A 17,015-nucleotide genomic window follows, 5' to 3' on the forward strand; every position below is an offset into this window, starting at 1 on the left:
GATTTATGAGAATGACACTAACAATACTAAACTTTAGTTACATGTGACTATAAAAGTTGTGGTTGTTCTCCATTCAAGCAAACGTTCAGAGGAGATTTGTTAGATACTCAAAATCACAAACAGCAGGATAGTACAAGCAGCCAGGTTAGTATCCATAAGATGTGGATTGAAGAAAACTTGCCAAAGTTATGACTGGTGAACTGGATGTTTGAAGCAGGTTCAATAACAAACATCTTTCAAAAGGAATTGGATAGATAGTTTTTTAAAACTTGATGACAGAATGCGGCCATCACTGAAAAGCAGCATTGATTACCCATACTTAATTATTAAGGGGCACTTAAGAGTCAACCTCATTTCTGAAAGTCTGACATCACAGGTAGGCAAGACAAGGTAAGGATGACAGATTTCCTTCCCTAAAAGGACAGTTACTAAGTTGCAAAAATTGTAGGACTGTAGGTAAAGAACAGAGCAGTGAGGGCAGTTGGTCAGTTATTTCAGAGAGCCAGTAAAGGCACAATGAGCCAAAGGATGTCCTCCTCTGGTGAGTCATTGTATAATTGCCAGCTCTCAGGTCAATCCTGATCTGGAAAGCACTGGTCTTTCATTTCCAGCACTATTACTGCAGGGCCAAGACAACTACTTTGACTTTCTGATCTCTTTAGGACAAGCCTTGTCTAGTTTTTCAAAAGATCTGTTTATTTTCTATCCATTTACTAACATGGGGTTTCAGGGTTATTTTGAGTAAAAAAAAAAGAATTGGGGAGGGTGTCTAAAGAAACAGGAATTGTAGAGAAATGAAGGAAAACCACTTCCTAAACATAAGCTAAATGATAAATTTCTTTGTAGTTTACAGATGACATGATAAGTGCCTCAAATTTACAGAAACTCTGGATAACGCAGTTTAATATTTACGTTGAAAATACATTTCATGGTTCCAGGCACTTAGTCTTCTGAGGGGTGGACTATAAAACATTGTTGGGAAACTATATATAGAGGAACAGTATCAATCTTGTTACTTTTACATAACAGTAACCTGAACCCTAAATTAGCATATTAACAATAAAACCTTGCTTTTAATACAAAAGGTACTGGTATGATTGGAGTCAAGATTTGACTGATAAGCTAAGTGTGGCAACTGTATAATTAGACTATTACCCTTGTACTACATGCACTTGGAAGTACAAGTCTGACATTTGCTGCAGTGAGGAACACTTCCCATACCAGCAGCCCTTTAAAAAAAGTACGGAAATAATCTACGTTCTTGATAAAAAATAATGTACATCTATCACATCAGGACCAAGCTGATATGATGGTTGCAATTTGCATGCATCTCTGGGTCTGTTTTATTTTAAAACCAGGAAAGCAGGAATGTCAGGATTTCCACTCGAGTGCTTTTACCTCTTCATAGTAACTGAAGAAAATTTGGAACTGTATTGGTAGATAAGCTCAGTGAAAACTGAACTTAAATATCCCTGAACATACCTGCTCTTAGAAAAAGAAAGTAAAGGATGCAGTAATAATTAGGAAAATAAATTCCAAGAGACAGTATGCATGAAGTCAGAGGGTGTTGTCATATGAGGAATAATTTCCCAGTGCCTTGAATATGTAACATGAAGCAACTGTCTCACCATAAGATTAGATCTAATATACTCACTTGAAGGAAAGAAAAGGAACACATCTTTCAAATGGTTTTATTGCAAAAAACATCTGCCCTATTCTTCATTTTAATTAAGTACAAGATCTAAACTTGGACACATAAATTCTTCTGAATACAAGGTATTAAATACGTACTGATCTTTATCATTACTGATCTTTATAATTAAGGAGTCTTATGCAGTAAAAAGTTTACTTTGCATGGGTGACAATGCAGGCTAATGAGTGAAACAAAATTTATCTACCTGTGTACCCTGGAACAGACCTGGAAATTGGTACTCAAAATTTTCTTTTTTTTGTAGAAAGTTTAAACAAAACAAACAATACAGGGAAATGAACATAAAAGTTATTGTGAAATAAAGTTTAAGTGCAGATCAAATCAACAGAAAAGGATAACAAACGATATAGAACAGGATGACTTTCAATAATAGTTTAATATTGATATAATTAGTTTGAAAGAACGAGCCAGCCCAGAGCAGCCACAGTCATCCTTTAAAGGCTGTCTGCAGTAACCCAAGGTTTAATTGCACAAAGTCAAATTACCTCCCTTTATAACATGGTGATTCAGAGTGGACATGAATGCCATCCAGGTCAATCTGTGCATTTTAGTGGTTCGAAAACTGTTTGTTATTTTATAAAGACTACAGTGCTCTGAAACTTCACTTTTAAAATACATTTTAATTCATTATATTCCATTTTGAGAAAAAAAAACTAGTTAGAAGACAGCCATAGCATACAGAGTACATCTTGTCCTAATTATGGTCCATATATTGACTCAAAATAAAAGTGATTATACATAAACTAAAACCCCTTACATCCAATACAGACAAATTCAACCAGAGCAGCCTCTGCATCCACAGTGTGTGCACTCAATAATCCTGCCCTGTGGGGGTAAAAGAGAAATAGTTATAAAGCAGTCTCAAGCTGAATTTTGATGATCACAAGAACTCTGAACTACTCAGACCTCTGCAACTCTCAACAGTTGATCCCTGGATCATCTCTTCCTTCTTTCTATCCTGAACCTTGGCAATATCACCTGAACACATGGGGTTAGCATTTCCCCCACCACCACCCACCAATTTCTACTAATTCTGGTTATACCACTCGTCCCAACTTCCAATCTTGAATGAGTTGGCATTTCTTGATTGGCAAAACCAACACTATCATCTTCAAGTGCTACAAGAAGTTCCATATCCTTGTCACACCCCTCCCCTAGTCTTTACCTCAAACTGAATCAAACCATTCCAGACTTACACATTCTATTTAATAATGCAAAGCTGATTCCTGATTGCCCACGTCCTTTCCATTGCAAAAACAACCTACTTCATTTCTGTTTTACTGTCCACCTCTAATATACCTTAGTAAATCTGCTGTTGAAATAAGCTATTTTTATCATCCTTTCAGTGTTGCTTATTCAATGCTCTCCTGATCAATTTCTTCAACCTCTTGCTCATATTCTAATCAAGTCTTGCTTAGCTACCACGGACATTGTGGAATTGGGGAAATCAGGAAATAAAAATAAAATCCTCATCCTTGTGCTTAAATTTCTTCATGGCCTTGTCTATTGCTATCTCCACAACATCATCCAGCTTTACAACTCAAGACTCCTCCCTCCTGTTCCTCCAATCTTGTACCTTCCTCCGGTCCATTTGTACCAGCAGTTATACCCATGCTTTCAGCCCACTTGGTTCAATGTTGCAGCTAGGCTGCATGCAAGGCTGCATGCAAGCAACCAGGAGCCTTAAAGATATCACACAGATTCTGTGCTATGCTAAATGCCAGGCAAAATAAAGTATTTAATTACTATTATCCATTAAAATATACAATGGGTGCATTATGGGAAGTGCTTCACACCAAAGGTACATCCCTATTGAAATACTGAAGCATATTCTATCTTTAATTATTGTAAACTTTTTTAGGATTCAGACACATGGGTGAATTATTAATTTGTCACGAGCATACCTAAAATGTAAAGGAGTTTGTATTATTTCACAGTGGTCTACTTAAACAAATAGATGTCAACCTGAATGTTGCAGTCGACTCATTTAGTTTGTGGGTTCTGAACAGATTTCCTGTAGAGAGGAAATCTCAGTTTAGAAACAAACAGGGAGACTCACCACTTCAAGCTTGCTCTTGGGTACCCTGCAGATGCAGTTTGTTCCAAAATTGGTATCTCGGGTTTGGATGCAGCGAAGACAGCACAGATTCTCATAGCCCTGTTTCTTCCACTTCGCAATGAGATTCTTGTCAGCATATCCTTCCCTTATGCAATAATCATAGAGCTCTACAAAACAAGATTGTAAAACAGCCCACTTAATTATAGTGAATTAGTGAAGGATCTCAAAATCTTTAGAACAAATCAGACAAGCACAACTGTGCACTGTGAATAGGTCCTGGACACTGGACAGACAAATAAAGCAGATTACTTGTTCTTCCCAGGATTTAAACCCCAGTTACATGGCACCTCCAATCTATCGCCACTGCAACAAATCCAGGTGCACAAGTTATCACAATGTCAATACTGCAATTAGTGAATCACTGGCAGAGAGCACCAATTATCAGTTTCCTGCCTGGCTGCTGGAACTTAATTTCAGTTACACTGTACGCACTTACAGGAGTTTCGTTCCCTATAAAACATACTAAAACAGGGGAAAATGTCAAAAATTCCAATAATAATGCACAAACAACAAATGGCCACAGCAAAGACTGACTCTTAATCAATTTCTTGTGTTACTATAAAAGGAGCTGGTTGCATCAGTTCATTACTACTCTGGAAGGCAATGCATGAGAAAGAGAATATCTTTCAAAAAGACTAGGAAAAAAATTATAACACATAACTTTTAGTACAGTAGCTTAGACGGGTTCCAATCCTGCACTAGGACAGATTACCATGAAGGTCCCCTCTTCTCAAATTTGCCCCTTACCTGAAGCATGTTGACCCTCAGGTTAAACCACCACCAATCATCTCTCTCTAATGAGAGAGCAGCTCTATGGTCCTCTGGAACTATGCCAATTTTAACTTCTCAGAAGCTTGGTGTTAGCAAATCCATGAACAGTTGGACTATTCAATTCCACATAACACTAGATATTTGAGCATTTGGAAAATTTCTAAAGCCTGACAAGATTCAAGATGTTTAACTAAACCAAAGTTAGCTGCTTCCCCCTGTAGAGATGATACTGGAATTTACCTGACAATTGGAAAGGTGACCAGCCCTGATTGAACTAAAAAAGCAAATGCAGAATGGTTATTGATCAGGTAAGACTTGTCTGATCAGTTTCCTCTGAAGGATCGGTAATCGAAGTCAACAAACAAAACCCACTCACTGACCCTTTGGAATTGACAGGATCCACTTGTTATAGTTTTGTTCTAGATATGGATGTGAAAGCGGATGCCAGAGAGTAGGTGAGTGTAGATGCCTTTATCCAAGACATTCAATCAAGTATGACACAAAAAAGCACTCTCAAAAAATATTACTAGGAGTCAAAGGGAAACCACTTCCAGTGGAAGAAATGATACACAATGCAAAGCTGATTGATGATATCCAACAATGACAATCAAGGATATTACTGCAAGAGATCTTTGGGTAAGGATCCTCAGTTCATCTATTTACAGTTGTTTCATCAATGATGATCCCCATATTGTACGGTCAGAAATGGGGGCTTTTGCTTATGACTTCAGTATTCAGCTTAATTCACATTTCCACCAATAATGAAGCAGCCAATACTAGCTGAGAGAGAGACCTTGGTTAATGCCTAGTCTTGTCTGACAAGCAGTGGATAAAATTTGTAGCACACATAAGGATCAGGTAAAGATCAAGAAACAAAATGAAACCATCATCCCTGTACCTTGTCATGAACACACAGTGGGCCTGTATCAACACTCCAAGAGTCTCCATTAGCTGGAAGCTGAACTGTTCCAATTACAATAGTGTGACTGCAATGGCTGGGCACAGGCTGTGTAATCTGCAAGGAATGGTTTACCTCCTGACCATTCAAAACCTTTCCACCACCTAGAAATCTCAAATCAGAACCGCAGTGGAATAGTCAACTACTTGACATAAGTCACCAACAAAAAGCAGATCATAGTGCCTTGTTTAGCCAATATCACACCTACTGCACTAATGTATCCATCTCACCCACACCTGTACACAGTGGCTGCACATATAATGCAGCAACTCAACAAGGTTACCATAACAAGTCTTTCTTGCTTACCTCTGCTAATTGCCTTTCTTTTATAGAACAGATCAAATATGTAACGTGTTCGCTGGTGGTGGAGTCTGAAGATAGGCCACAATGATTCTACTTTCCTCTTCCCTTCATGAGGTTCAGTTTCAGCTACAAGAAAAAGAATGAGCAATAATATAGCAGAATCTCAAAATATGAAACTTTGTTGCAATTAAATACCTCCATAATAGCAATGATAATTCAAAGAAACCTTCCTTTGGGTACAATGAGCAAGGACTCAGATTATATGACAGTATTAACCTGAGGAATTGTCAAACCAATTCCTAATATCAATGAATAGCCATACTGTCTACTAGTAACTTTGGTAAACTTTATAAACGGTGACATCTAATCTAACAAACACTTCTTTCAGGAGACGGCAGGGCAAATGTAGGAGTTTCTCCCTCTGGATGATCTTTGATTCATTAGTTACCAGCTTTCCATGATGCAAGTATTCTTCATGCTACATATTCACAATAAATTCTTTACCCTTCTCATTGTTGATCAAGGAGCTAAAATTAGTGATTTCACCTTTCTTAAAATGTATCTGTTCAGTGGTTAGACTGGTAATGCTTATTGTTGATGACAGGTTGCATTGACTGTATGTGAGCAAGGAAGATAGTAAAGGTTCAGAATACTGTGCCATTTTAAAACATGAATAACTTTCTTCATCGATCCTCCAGTTCCATATCATACAATGTGAACATGCTTGAGGGCAGGCAGGCAAGCAGATTCCAGCAATATTTTAATGCTATTTTACTCCTAACTACAAGGCATTGCTCCAGAAATCTATGATATCTCAATACACTGTTTCTGCACCATCTCTGGTACAAACTTAATTCCCTTGCCACTGATTGCATTTAAAGTTTTAGCAAAGATTTGTAGCTCGGTTGTGGGTGACGTTGTTGACTTGCTCGCTGAGCTGGCTTGTTTTCATTCAGATGTTTCGTCACCATGCTAGGTGAGGCCTCCATGAGGCGATGTTATTCTACTCCGCTTGGAATTTATACTGTCTGTTCTGTTATGGTGAGTACTGTCATTTCCAGTTTTGATCTGAATGGGTTTGCATATGGGTCCAATTCTATATGTTTGTTGATAGCATTACAAGTTGAGAACCATGCCTCTAGGAATTCCCGTGCGTGTCTGTGTTTGGCTTGGACTATTATAGTCACGTTGTCCCAGCTAAACTGATGGCCTTCATTGTCCGAGTGTACTGATATTAAGGAAAGTTCATCGTGTCGTTTTGAACATCAGCTAGCAGCAAAACCGCATCCTCCCTCTCCAGCTACAGCTTAAGGTTGAACCAGGCTATTTGCAACTTGACTTCTTTTCTGACCCCGAGGGCAGTCATTATCAGGATCCACGTAGGTCAATGTACGTCCCTCGAAAAACATTATCATTTAAATGAGACGAAAAACACAGTGGATTCTGGAAATCTGCAACAGGCACAGTTCATGCTGGAGAAACTCAACAGGTCGGCAAGCATCTGTGAAAAGAAAACAGAGTTAATGTTCCAAGTCCGGCATAACGAGTGTCATACCGGACTCGAAGCGTTAACTCTGCTACTCTCTCCAGGGATGCTCCAGGGACAGTTTGTGTTCGCTCATGATATTATCACGCACGGGTTGCAATTTGTGGGATCTTGCTATGCACAAACCCGCTGCCGCGTTTCCCCATTTTACAGCAGCGACCACACCTCGAAAAGCGTTTCAGTAGCTACAAAACACTTCACGGAGTCGTCGGGCCGCGAAGGGCGCTACATAAATGCAAGTCTTCCCTGGATGACTATTGATGGCTTTCTCTCCCCTGCAACCCCGGAGAAGAAAACATTCCCCGTTCCTCCGTGCCCACCCCCTCTCTGGACTCACCCTCCCGCATTTTCTGGTCCAGTTCATCCAGGGTGGGTTCAATCAGCTCCCAGCCATCAGGAGGCGGCTTTCGGCTTCGCTTCACCTTCGGCATCGCGGTACATCCGGGGACCGGCGCCGTCCCACAAATAACACGTCACCGCCCGCCGGGTCCTCCTGAACCCCTCGGTCCTTGGTAAGCGCGTCACCAGCTGGCCTGAAGACAAAAGTTGGGCCAATGTTCAGACTTGAGCAAAGATGTAGGGAGCCTGGTGCAGGAGGGTGGTCTACTGTGAGGATTATTCCCTTCCTTAAAAACAACGATACTTGTAAACAAAAATAAACGAAGCAAGTATGAAAAATGAACAAATTCAACAAAGATTTTAGTACAAATGCTACAGTTAGCTATGGCTGAGCTCGGATGAAGGAAATCAATCAATTGCTCCATCTTTAAAAGAACGTGTGACAACACAATCTTTAGAAGAATTTTATTCAGCAGATGAAAATGCATTTCCTACGTTAACAGTTCGTGCATCAATCTGAGTGCAAAAGATAAAATAATTTAAATAGAACAAAAAACTCTGGATGCTGAAGATATCAAACAAGACATGGTGGGCTGAAAGGCCCGTTACTGTTCTCTGTTTGAAAGCAGAAATTACTGGAGAAACTCGGTAGCTCTGGCAGCATCTGTTGGGAGAGAAACAGAGTTAATGTTTCAAGTGCAGATAAAATAACTTCTTCCCTGACATTAAAATGGAATGTGTTTAATGAAACAAACCACTAGACACGGGGAAAATGAGACACAATCCAGAGTTATAAGCTGTTTCCAGAAATTTGCATTTGAGTGTAAGAATTAGATAAAGAAATTAGCACAACAAGCCAATTCCTTTTTCAGAGACAGAATCAGAGGTTTCACAGAAGGAGGCTATTGTATTTGCAGGTCCTTTGCTGAAGTATTGTGAAACAACACCTTGTCTCTTCCAGCGGTCTCCAGTATACCAGATAACAGTCTTTAGCCAATGCAGTTCACTCCACAAGATAGCAAGAAATGGTTGGAGGCATTGAATACTACGAAGACGATGTACTCTGACAACATTCAGCAATAGTACTGAAGACTTGTGCTCCAGAACATACCACACTCCTAGCCAAACTGTTCACTTATAACACTGGCATCCACTCAACAATGTGGAAAATTGCCCAGGTATGTCTTGTACACAAAAAGCAGGACAAATCCAACCTGGCCAATTACTGTCCCATCAGTCTCTCTCAATTATCAGTAAAGTGATGGCAATCAACAATACCATTAAGCAGCAACCACTCAGCAATACCTGCTCTCTGGTGCCCTGTTTGGGTTCTGCCAGGATCACTCAGCTCCTGACTTCATTATAGCCTTCGTTCAAACATGGATAAAAGAGCTGAATTCCAGAGATGAGGTGACAGTGTCAACCCTTGATATCAAGGCTGCATTTAACCAAGTGTGGCATCAAGGAGCCCTAGCAAAACTGGAATCAGGGGGCAAACTCTCTGCTGGTCTGAGTCATTCCTAGCACATAGGAAGATGGTTGTGGTTGTTGAAGGTCAGTCATCTCAGCTCCTTGTTCAAATGCATGAAGACCTGTACAATATGCAGGCTTAGGCTGATAAGTGGGATGTGACATTTGTGCCACACAAATGCCAGGGAACGACCATTTCCATTAAGAGACAATGTAAACTTCGCCCCTTGGCATTCAATGGTAATACCATGAATGAATCCCCCACTATCAACATCCTGGAGGCTACCGTTGACAAGAAACTCAACTAGACTTGCTATACAAATACAGTGACTACAAGAGCAGGTCAGAGGCTAGGCATACTGCAACGAGTAACTCACCTTACGACTTCTGAAAGCCTGTACATCATCTACAAGGCACAAGTCAGGAGTGTGATGGAATAATCCCTACTTGCCTGGATGGGTGCAGCTCCAACAACACCCAAGAAGCTTGACATCATCCAGGACAAAGCAGCCGGCTTGATTGGCAACACATTCGCAAGCGTCTGAGGCTGTATAAGGCTCTAGTCAGGCTGCATTTGAAATATTGCGTGCAGTTTTGGAGGGGGTCCAGAAAAGGTGTACAAGAATGATCCTGAGATGAAAGGCTTGTCATATGAGGAGTGGTCGAGGACTCTGGAACTCTGAGTTTTCAATGGAGTTTGGAAGGATGAGCAGGGATTCTCATCTACAGAATACTGAGAGTCCTCGATACAGTGGGTGTGGAGAAGATATTTCCATTAGTTGGAGAGACGAGTACCTAAGGACACAGCCTCCGAGTGAAGAGACAACCCTATAGATCTGAGATGAGGAGGAATTTCTTCAGCCAGAGGTGGTTAATCTGTGGAACTTATTGCTGCAGAAGTCTGTGGAGGCCAAGTCATTGAGTGCATTTAAGACAAAGATAGATAGGTTCTTGATTAGTAAGAAGATCAAGGGTTACGGCAAGAAGGCAGGAGCATTGGATGGAGAAACATATCAGCCTTGATCAAATGGTGGAGCAGATTCAATGGGCCAAATGGCCTAATTCTGGTCCTGTATAGAGTCATAGAACTGTACAACATGGAAACAGACTCTTCGGTCCAACTCGTCCATGCGACCTGATATCCTAAATTAATCTAGTCCCATTTGTCAACATTTGGCCCATATCCCTCTAAACCCTTCCTATTCATATACCCATCCAAATGTCTTTTAAATGTTGTAATTGTACCAGCCTCTACCACTTCCTCTGGCTGCTCATTCCATACATGCACCACCCTCTGCGTGAAAATTTGCTCCTTAGCTTCCTTTTAAATCTTTCCCCTCTCACCATAAACCTATGCCCTGTAGTTTTGGACTAGCGACAAAGGCAACCTTGGGACAAAGACCTTGGCTATTCACCCTATCCATGCTCCTCATGATCTTATAAACTTCTATAAGGTCACCCCTCAGCCTCTAACACTCCAGAGAAAATAGACCCAGCCTATTTAGCCTCTCCCCATTGCTCAAGCCCTCTAACCCTGGCAACATCCTTGTAAATCTTTTTCTGAACCCTTTCAAGATTTACAACATCCTTCCTATAGCAGAGAGACCAGAATTTTATGTAGTATTCCAAAAGTAGCCAAACCAATGTCCTGTACAGCCACAACATGACCTCCCAATTCCTGTACTCAATGCACTGATCGATAAAGGTAAGCTCATTGCTGCCTTCTCAAGAGCAATTAGGGCCCACACCTTGTGGACAAATAAGAAATAGACCCCGATAGTATCAATTTGAAAAAAGATTCTTGAACTAAGTTGTAGGATTGTCTGCCTGACACACTCATCTTTGATGTCTGAAGCTTTTGCTGTTTGAGACCTTTGTAAATTTATTGTGTTTTTAAAAAAAGAGCAATTAAATATAATTCGATTTCGAAACACCTTCGGTCAAGGGAAGTAAATAGCTAATTATTTTCGAATGGTAAGTGTGGTAACTTGTTACAAAGCGGACCCCTTACAATTTGTTTTTTATGATCGTTAATGATCCAACTTCTCATTTGACCAGGAATTTGGCTGCAATGAGAAGGCAATATCAGCTTATTGATATCTAACAGACATGGATCTCTGCTAATATCCAATAGGGGTAAGTGAGAACTAAACACACACCCAATCATGAGAGATTTGTGCAGCCTGGAGGTACATTATTTGATGTTGTAAACTTTTAAACATCAGTGCAGAGAAATTACTTGAACTATAAGTATCTTATGCTAATTGTCTGATATAGCAAAGTCACTAGCAAGGTGGGGGATTTTTCAGCACTGTCATTTTGAATGTGAAGAGAAATGGAATTTCATTCACTCAGCCAGGCCCAATGACTTTTGTTTAGCTAAAAAAAAATGTCTGGTTTAATTTCATGTTCTGACAGTAGGTGGTGACATTGCATTATCGATAATGATTCGGAAATGTTACACAATTCTACCAGTGGGCAGCGTGTGATATTCTAACCTTTCGAAATGATAATCCCAAAAAATTCATTTAAAATAACAGCAGATTTCCTTTCATTTATTTTCTCAGTTTCAGTTCCAGCGACAATAGTTTAAGGGCAATCTGAAAGATAGTTTCCTCTTCATTTATAATACAGTAATATAAGGGAGATTTCTTAGCCAACATTTCTTCACTGTTTAATCAGTAAATTAACTGTCCCTTTTTATACATAGCAGGACCCTCAAAATGAATGATTTCCTCACGTGTATATTCAGTAACAAGTTAATTCTGAAACATTGCCAATTAATAATTGATGACGAAGACATCACCCAAAAGTAATTTCTTTGTCACATTTTGGAACTGGGTGGTTTCTTTCTGGCTTATTCAGAACTCTTCACCACAAGCATTGTATCCTGGTGAAATGAAAGGCAGGGCACCTGACTCCAGTCCATGTTTATGCCCCACGTTCTGCTAGGTTTACAGATTGCAGAATAGAATGCTGATACGTCATTAAATTCCCAACTAGTAAAAATTTCATCATTTATGTAAATGATTTGGATGTGAATATAAGTGGTATGGTTAGTAAGTTTGCAGATGGCACCAAAATTGATGGTGTAGTGGACAGTGAAGCGGATTATCTCAGAGTACAATAGGACCTTGATCAGATGGGCCAATGGGCTGAGGAGTGCCAGATGGAATTTAATTTAGATGAATGTGAGGTGCTGCATATTAGTAAGGCAAATCAGGGCAGGACATATATAGTTAATGGTAAGGCCCTGGGGAGTGTTGCCAAACAAAGACACCTAGAGGTGCAGGTGCATAGTTCCTTGAAAGTGGAGTCACAGTTAGACAGGGTGGTGAAGAAGTCATTTGGTACACTTGCCTTTATTGGTCAATGCATTGAATATAGGAGTTGGGAGTTCATGTTACGGCTGTACAAGACATTGGTGAGGCCATTTTTAGAACACTGCGTTCAATTCTAGTCGCCCTGCTAAAGGAAAGATGGTGTTAAAATTGAAAGGCTTCATAAAAGATTTACAAGGATGCTGCCATGATTGGAGAGTTTGAGTTATAGAGAGAGGCTGAATAGACTGGACATTTTTCCCTGGAGTATCGGAGGCTGAGGGGTGATCTTATGGAAGTTTATAACATCATGGAGGGCATGGATAGGGTGAACAATCAAGGTCTTTTTCCCAGCGTATGGAAGTCCAAAACTAGAGGGCATAGGTTTAAAGTGAGAGGGGAAAGATTTAAAAAGGACCTAAGGGGCAACTTTTTCAAGCGGAGGGTGGTGCATGTATGGAATGAGCTGCCAGATGAGGTATTGGAGGCTGGTACAATTACAACATTTAAAAGGCATCTGGATGGTTACAGGAAAAGGAAGGGTTTGGAGGGATATGAGCCAAATGCTGGCAAATGGGACTAGGTTAATTTAGGATATCTGGTCAGCAGGAGGAGTTGGACCGAAGAGTCTCTGTGTTGTATAACTCTATGACTCTACTTGGTCTGTAAGACAAGCCCAATAATATGCTCAATGGTTAACATAGACATGCACATGCTTTCTAGCTAAAAGCATTGCTTGATGATAAAAGAGCAGAATCTCAGAACCCTCCATTTTCACTGTAGCAGGACCTCTGACTAAAGGCTGTCTCCCTGACTTGACTGAAGACTATTCTCCATAGACTTCGACATATGGTTGTTTGGTTGAAGTATAAGCAACGTGTTTGCCACGTACTTGGCTGGCACATGGTGCAAGTGCAGGTGTTAAATTCATGTAGCTTGCTGCAGTACAGTGACATGTGCACTCCCTTGACTGATGGCTGCTGATAACCATGATAAGATGCCTGGCATTGTATCTGTGCTGAAAGACAAGTCAAGACAGAAGTATTGTGAACCTTTGAACGCTGGCTGTGCAAAGCACAAAAAGGCAAGGCATGGCAAAGCAGAGATGCTCTGAGCATCCAAGTAGGCACAAAGTGAGTGAGCACTAAGGCAGCAAGTAAGGATTCCTGAGATCCACCCTGGTCCAATGTATGAGTTGGATGCCTGTCCCTGTACACAAGTGGCCTGACAGCAGGATTATAATTAAAGATGCCAGTTCACTTTGGAATGCACCATTGTAATGTAAAACTGTTTTGTACGTGGATTGGAAGTGTGCGATATAGATGCGGCAAAGTAATACATGTTTGATGTCAATGCGAATGGCTAGGGGATGCATGCAGTCGCTCCCCCAGGAGCAGTTTGTGAAGTATTAGTGAGTGGTGTCCATGATAGAAGACCAGAGGAGCGGGTGGCAAGCTGGAAGTGCCAAGTTACTGCTTGACTTTGATGTTGGGAATTGTTGCCATGTAATTTATATCCAGTGGTTCGGAGAATGGGAAATAAGGCGAGATTAACATAATGAGATGTTACTGCAGGCTAATACATACAAACATGCCTCTCATTGCCTCAATACAGAGGAACTAACAAACCTTTACTTCATACTCACCCACCTACCGGCCAAATGGTGAGCAGACTTAACAAATCTGTTCACTACATTCAATGGCTTGTGCAGGGACAAGATCCCTAGATTTACATGATGTAGATGTGAGAGAGGATCTTCCCATAAGGCAACATCCCTTTTGCCGAAGCCCTGTAGAGCTGGCCCAGGTTCCAGAGGAGATTAACTACGAGCTGGAGCACCACTTCATAGATCCTAGCAGCAGTAGCTGGAGATCCTCAGTTATGCTCGTGTCCCAACAGGACAGCTCCACGAGGTTCTACACTGACTGGTGAAAAGTTAATGCAGTGACCAGAGCCATGATACTATGGCTGGAAGACAGGTAGATTGGGTGGATAAGGCAGCCTACTTCACACATCGATTTACTGAGGAGGTACTGGAAGGTTTCTTTGATTGTCTGTGTGAAGGAGGTATCCTCCTTTGTAACTCCAGGTGGGTTCTAGTGTTGAGTCTTGCTGTTTGACTCAACATGACCCCAGTCACATTTCAAAAGCTGATGAATCAGGTAGTGACATGTCATCTAATTGCATGGTGTAAAGCGTTAACCAGGAAATGCACTTGGATCAACTGGGAGCTCTCTTCCAGAATATCCAGTCGGCTGACCCAATGGTCAATCTCACGAGGCATAAGTGCATTTAAGATAAAATGACCTATCTAGGACACATAGTAGGCCAACGGCAAGTAATGCCCAGGGTTGCAAAGATACAAGCAGTACCACAGTTCCCCATTCCTGCACCAACATGGGAAATCAGGAGGTTCTTGGGCATGTGTGGATTCCCCCAAACTTCTACATTGTAGTCACGCTGCCCTACAGAAAAGAAAGGAAAGATAGCATGGACTGAGAAATGCCAGACAGCTTTTGAAGTGTTGAAAGGCATTTTAACAAGTGACCCAGTGCTTGCATCTCCAAACTTTAATCATGATGTGGAAGTGCCGGTGTTGGACTCGGGTGGACAAGGTCAGAAATCACACAGCACCAGGTTATAGTCTAACAGGTTTATTTCAAAACACAAGCTTTCAGCCTTACTGGGAGTAAGACTCCGAAAGCTTGTGTTTTCAAATAAACCTGTTGGACCGTAACCTGGTGCTGTGTGATTTCAAATTTTAATCAAGTATTTAAAGTAGCCATTGATGTGAATGACATCCGTTATGAGTTGTCTTCCTCTAGGAAGATGAATCTGGGATGGAGGCACCCATCAGTAGATTTTCCAAAAAACTAAACATTCATCAGAATTGATACGGCACATTAAAGACAGAACCTTCTGTTTATTATAGCTCTCAAAACATTAAGATATATGTCCAAAATGGGTACAGAGAGACTACAGTTACTATTTACCATAACACATTAACTTTTGCAGGAAGGTTTAAGACCCCGAATGCCAGATTATTTTATCAGAGTTTGTTCCTTCAACAATACCATCTAAAAATCACCCACAATGCTGGAAATTTAAATATAGTTAAAGGTGCAATGCAACATGGGAAGAATATAAGTATATAGCTAGAGTGGAAAGGATTAAGAAGGAGACAGTGGAAAAGTGCTGGGCAGTTAGAAATAAGGGCAAAGGAACCTTTTGGTGACTGCAAGGGATTTCCACATAAATCACACAGCAGGCGCTCGCATAAAATAAGGATAATGGGAGAGACAAAGCTATTAAAGAACAAATATGTTGTAACCTCCAGATAACGGGTATGTTAATCTGATACCACAGATACACATTACGTGTACATCAGCTGTGATTGGTAAAGGCTGTTGCTATACTTTTTAATTTGGCTAGTGAATGAACATGTGGCATGATGTAATATGATATGATTAGCGTACAACAGAAGGGGGTAACATGAACAAAAGGTGTAGAAAACATTTGTATCCTTTGTTTCATAGGAGAAATCTTCTTGTGTCCCAGCTGAGATTGGCTCCCCATTGGTAAAATAAAGTTTGCTTGAAATATTGATCTGAACCTTGTGTCGAGTGTTGGTTTAATATACTCCACATGACCCTGTCAATAACAGAGTCAGACTGAGCTGAAAACCTAATATTGACTAAGCCCAGGAGAATAAGTGTTTATGAGTGTGTTTGGTGTTCATATTTGATCATTTACTATCATTTGTTACGAAATGATAATGCATCACATTTAATTTGTCATGTGGGGGAAGTGCCATGACAGAGGGGGTTAAAAACCAACTGTAACACCTAGCTTCTGAACTTTAGAGAACTAGATACACAGCTGAGAACTTCCACTAGACGTTCCTGTAAGTACAGGTAAAAAGACAATGTTTTCTCTCTGATTGCTGCAAACAAGTAACCAGCTAAGCCACTGTTGAAGGAAACTGGACAAACTCCTCAGCTAATTGCAGGACCAAGAATCTCCAAACAATATTCAACTGTCAAAGTCAACATTACCAGAATCACCCACCTTAATGGCTGCATGTTTTACAATCTATGCATGATGGTCAAGCCAAAGACTGATTAATCTGTTTTTGTTTGACTTTTACATTTTTGAATCATCTGCCATTTCTAATCTGTGTGTATACATGTAACGTTTTATTATATTTCCTTGTGTTTCAGTGGCGAAGAAAATCACTTTCTCTTTACCTCAAAAAAAACCCAGCTAAATTGGCTTCTTTTGAAACTTCAGTACATTTAGGGCTGAAATTTACTAGAAATCAGTTGAGTCAGTTTTGGCGAGTTTCATGCAGAGTTTCACTTAGTGATCGCGGGCAAGTTATCTCACAAAAACCTATGCTACTCACCTCATTATGTAAGCACCACACACCTGACATGCCGTGTTTGCACTATCATGCAGTCACCAGCGGTGGAAGTACC

The 17,015-nt window shown here is 40.5% G+C and overlaps 1 protein-coding gene across 1 annotated transcript; it reads right to left on the bottom strand.

The window, feature by feature from the left end:
* Positions 1 to 2,311: 2,311 nt before the first annotated feature.
* On the bottom strand, positions 2,312 to 7,892 carry bud31 (BUD31 homolog). The gene is made up of 4 exons (XM_020509657.2): positions 7,746 to 7,892; positions 5,866 to 5,988; positions 3,771 to 3,937; positions 2,312 to 2,536 (listed from the first exon to the last, which is right to left on the bottom strand). Exons 1-4 carry the CDS (start codon positions 7,837 to 7,839, stop codon positions 2,486 to 2,488), a joined length of 435 nt encoding a protein of 144 aa, XP_020365246.1. The 5' UTR covers positions 7,840 to 7,892; the 3' UTR covers positions 2,312 to 2,485.
* Between the last annotated feature and the right edge of the window lie 9,123 nt (positions 7,893 to 17,015).

Source organism: Rhincodon typus, chromosome 21 (genome assembly GCF_021869965.1).
Source record: "Rhincodon typus isolate 14 chromosome 21, sRhiTyp1.1, whole genome shotgun sequence".
Classification (NCBI taxonomy): Eukaryota; Metazoa; Chordata; class Chondrichthyes; order Orectolobiformes; family Rhincodontidae; genus Rhincodon; species Rhincodon typus.